This window comes from Triticum dicoccoides, chromosome 5B (assembly GCF_002162155.2).
Source record: "Triticum dicoccoides isolate Atlit2015 ecotype Zavitan chromosome 5B, WEW_v2.0, whole genome shotgun sequence".
In the NCBI taxonomy this organism is placed as follows: domain Eukaryota; kingdom Viridiplantae; phylum Streptophyta; class Magnoliopsida; order Poales; family Poaceae; genus Triticum; species Triticum dicoccoides.
The window spans coordinates 143,685,662-143,689,968 of record NC_041389.1 but is presented as its reverse complement, the minus strand read 5'-3'; the positions used below and the strand labels follow the sequence as shown (position 1 = coordinate 143,689,968).

Genomic DNA, 4,307 nt, shown 5'->3' with positions numbered 1-4,307 from the left:
CGGTCCACTAGTATTGTATAATGGGCAAGGTAGCAAATCCGAGGAGTAGAAGTCTAGACCAAGTTTAATGATGTGTAAGCGTGTATACACATCAAAATACAGTACATATTTAATGATTGCAGTAGGGTTTGTCTAAGATACTTACTAGTAAATGAAAGATGGCGTGTGGCGGTCCACCGTCGTTGTCAGAGGAAGTAAGCCGAGATGATTCCGTTGCAATGGCCCATCAGCTTTGAGCAGAGATCTCCCGCGTCCTTTTCCATCTCGCCTACCGCGGTTGCTTCAGCGGCGAGCTACCAACCAGCTGGCGGCAGGTCGGCCAGCGGACGTGTGCAAGAGCAACGACGCAACACCACCAGGAGATTAATTCTGATTTCAGAGAGCAAGCACAGGAACACGTGAGACGTATGTGTACATCGATCGATCACTAGCAGGGAGGTGGTGCTGAGCCATCACCCGCAGATTAATTCAATGGAGTTCTTGTTAAGTAACCCAACCGACGGTGTGACATGCCATCTCGCTCGTTGTTGATGCTTCTTCTTACTACTGTATTATTATTCTTCGCCGGTGCACGGCCTTTAATTGCCTGCCATTTCCTCCTAGTCCGATCAGCTCGATCCATCACTTGTGCTCTAGCTAGCTATCTTACTGTGCGCTGTTCTTGCAATAGCATTAGCAGGGGAGTGCAACGATGGAGGAGCTCCGCAAGTCTATGCTTGTGGCTTTGATCCTCGCGGTCACCTGCTCCGTTGCGGTTGCCTATGATCCCCTCGACCCGACAGGCAACATTACAATCAAGTGGGATATCCAGTCATGGACACCTGACGGGTACGTCGCCATGGTGGCGATGAACAACTACCAGCAGTACCGCCAGATCATGGCGCCTGGGTGGACGCTGGGGTGGTCGTGGGCCAAGAAGGAGGTGATCTGGTCCATCGTGGGAGCGCAGGCGACCGAGCAGGGCGACTGCTCCAAGTTCAAGGGCGGCATCCCGCACTGCTGCAAGCACACGCCCTCCGTCGTCGACCTCCTCCCCGGCGTCCCCTACAACCAGCAGATCGCCAACTGCTGCCGTGGCGGCGTCATCTCCGCCTACGGCCAGGACCCCGCCGGCTCGCTCTCGGCGTTCCAGGTCTCCGTGGGGCTCGCCGGGACCACCAACAAGACCGTGAAGCTGCCCAAGAACTTCACGCTCATGGGCCCCGGGCTCGGCTACACCTGCGGCCCCGCCACCATCGTCCCCTCCACCGTCTACTGGAGCGCCGACCACCGGCGCAAGACGCAGGCGCTGATGACATGGACGGTGACCTGCACCTACTCGCAGCAGCTGGCGTCGAGGTACCCGACCTGCTGCGTCTCCTTCTCCTCCTTCTACAACAGCACCATCGTGCCGTGCGCCAAGTGCGCGTGCGGCTGCGGCGCCCACAAGAGCATGGGCGGCCGCGGCGGCAAGAGCCACAGCGACGGGTGCATCATGGGCGACTCCAAGCGGGCGCTGACCCCCGGGGTGAACACGCCCAAGAAGGACGGGGCGCAGCTGCTGCAGTGCACCAACCACATGTGCCCCATCCGGGTGCACTGGCACGTCAAGCTCAACTACAAGGACTACTGGCGCGCCAAGATCGCCGTCACCAACTTCAACTACCGCATGAACTACACGCAGTGGACGCTCGTCGCCCAGCACCCCAACCTCAACAACGTCACAGAGGTCTTCAGCTTCCAGTACAAACCCCTCCTCCCCTACGGGAACATCAACGACACCGGCATGTTCTACGGCCTCAAGCTCTACAACGACCTGCTCATGGAGGCCGGCCCCTTCGGCAACGTGCAGTCGGAGGTGCTCATGCGCAAGGACGATAGGACCTTCACCTTCAGCCAGGGATGGGCCTTCCCACGCAAGATCTACTTCAACGGCGACGAGTGCAAGATGCCGCCGCCCGACTCCTACCCCTACCTGCCCAACTCCGCGCCGCTTGTTACGCCGCGTTCCGTCATCACCGCTGCCTCGGCGTGCTTGCTCGTGCTGCTCCTGCAGGTGGCATGATCCATCTATCCAGGGTCTTTTACTCACATGCATCTTGGTAAATTTTCCCCATTTTTTTGGAAAAAAAAACAGGTTAGAGTATTAGGCAGGGGCATTTTGGTTGTCGATGTTTATTAAAACTAGCTGAGTGGTCCGTGCAGGTGCGCTCCCGCAACATATTTTGTTTAGGAGTGTGTGTGGTTGTCAAGTTAAGATTAAATAATCTCATACTAAAACTGTAATCCTTTTTTTGTATTTTATGGAATGAGTCAAACGCATGGCATTGTTACTTAGATCTTCATCTCTTTTAAATCCTTTTTCATGTAGTTCATCTCTTCATTGAGTAACATGTTTCCAGGGTCTCCCTAACAGAAGAGTTTAACACCGGGTATTTCAAAGTTTCTTCATAACTTGTCTCGCTAGATGATCCCCGCACGTTGCCGCACGACGTTAGCATGCCAACCAACTCACTGACACACGCACACTAAGGAAAAAGATGTTAGCTATGTGGTGCTACAACATCTGCCCACGTCCATGAAAGATCAAACCTGAAGGCAATTGTACTAAAAATAACTACTCTAATGAAATTGATTGACTTGATTGAGCCATGAATTATATGATTGTATGCATCTTTGAGATTAACTTTGAGAACATTCCCTGTTTATATGTAATTGAACTTCATGTATCAACAAAGTTATTGTAGAAATGTGGTGCCGACGGGGTGCAAAGTTTTAATATTTAAAGTTAGTGATGACGCAGAGAAATTGCTACACTCGATCTCTGACTGAAATCTTGCAAGACAAACATACCTGAAGAAACAACCAAAAACCCTCATATTTGCAACAAATGTGAAAGCCGAAGAGCTAAAATAAATGGAGTTGCATAAAGCAAGAAGGTCCAAACCTGAATAGTTAATGTCTATGAGAATGGCCATGCATGTTAATACAACAACACTTTAAACTACATTAACATCCAACAGGAACAATAGTGCAGAAGAATCATCAAAGGACAATCATATCTGAACCACATAAAATTGGACCGAGTGTTTAATCCTAAACGAAACTGGTGATTCTAAAGCAAACATATACCCATCAAAACAATGAAATCCAGTTTAGTTAATCTAATCCATAAAGAAGTGGTAAATATGAAGAATTATCATCCAGTGTCGACGGGTTCGAGAGCTTAAGGCGCAAAGAACCCAATCTTTGTTTGAAGTCTCAAAAGTACTTGTACATGATAGTTCCCCTCGGCCTCACCAGAAGCAGTAGCACCAGCAGGATGACCCTTGTACTGAAATAAAATGGCATGCCAGTTCAAATGGGCATACCTCCAACATACTGAAAGCTGCTATACAGTATTACCTCCATCCCGAAAAGTTTGTCTTAGATTTTTGTCTAGATACGGATGTATCTAGACACGTTTTAGTGTTAGATACATCCATATTTAGACAAGCCTTTTGGGATGGAGGGAGTAAAACATTGGCCAATGATCTAGTAATAATATACTCAAGAGATATGTTAGGTCAAGAAGAGATTTTAAATAAACAAAGTTGTTCCGATGAGACATTGAGGCAAAACACTATCGGATGAAATAACAGCTCATATAAAAAAGAGATGACATGCACACTAAGTATGCTACTCCCTCCCTTCCGGTCTATTGGACTCAATTCAAAAATCTCACCAACCAAGGTACGTATTGAGTGGTGATATAGTTTTTGTAGTTTGCAAAAATACTCAATTAATGCACTCGACTTTCTCAAAAAATTGTGTTTAGGCATTAATTGTACTTAAATTGTCATTTTTTTTCATTTTTGTATCGTTTTTTGTTTTTTGTTACATGAAATATCTTTTTCATATTACAATTTTTTTTAAAGAGGAAGTAGTCAATGAAAACTATTAGGGAAGAAAATGGACTTATCCCCAAGATATTTTGCCCATTGAACAAGTACAACAAGTAGACATTGCTATTTCATTATAGGAAACATGAATAATTGAATTAGTAATATGGGGTCGAGAAGCATGCAAGTCGGGCGAACTTTAGCTTTTGAACCCTAACATTTTGTAGTCAAGACCCAGAATTTTTTGTTTCCTTACAAACAGGGCCAAAACTTTGCCAAGTCGGGCGAACTTTAGCTAGAAATTTGGGCAACATAACACATTGGTGGGGAAGCATCCAAACCAATAAGAATTTCAAAATTCATTCATGCACTCCCAAGTCTGTTAGTACCATGGATGAACCTTAACTCATTCACTATTACCATCCTACCAAATAATTTACACAGCTG

General features: G+C 47.1%; 1 protein-coding gene across 1 annotated transcript; it reads left to right on the top strand.

The window, feature by feature from the left end:
- The first annotated feature begins 558 nt into the window (after positions 1-558).
- On the top strand, positions 559-2,335 carry LOC119307886 (COBRA-like protein 5). Its single transcript, XM_037583982.1, has one exon. It carries the CDS (start codon positions 692-694, stop codon positions 2,042-2,044), a length of 1,353 nt encoding a protein of 450 aa, XP_037439879.1. The 5' UTR covers positions 559-691; the 3' UTR covers positions 2,045-2,335.
- The last annotated feature ends 1,972 nt before the right edge of the window (positions 2,336-4,307 follow it).

Excerpts from the sequence above, each read along its gene's own strand:
- LOC119307886 (XM_037583982.1), top strand. The coding sequence starts at position 692 with ATGGAGGAGCTCCGCAAGTCTATGCTTGTGGCTTTGATCCTCGCGGTC.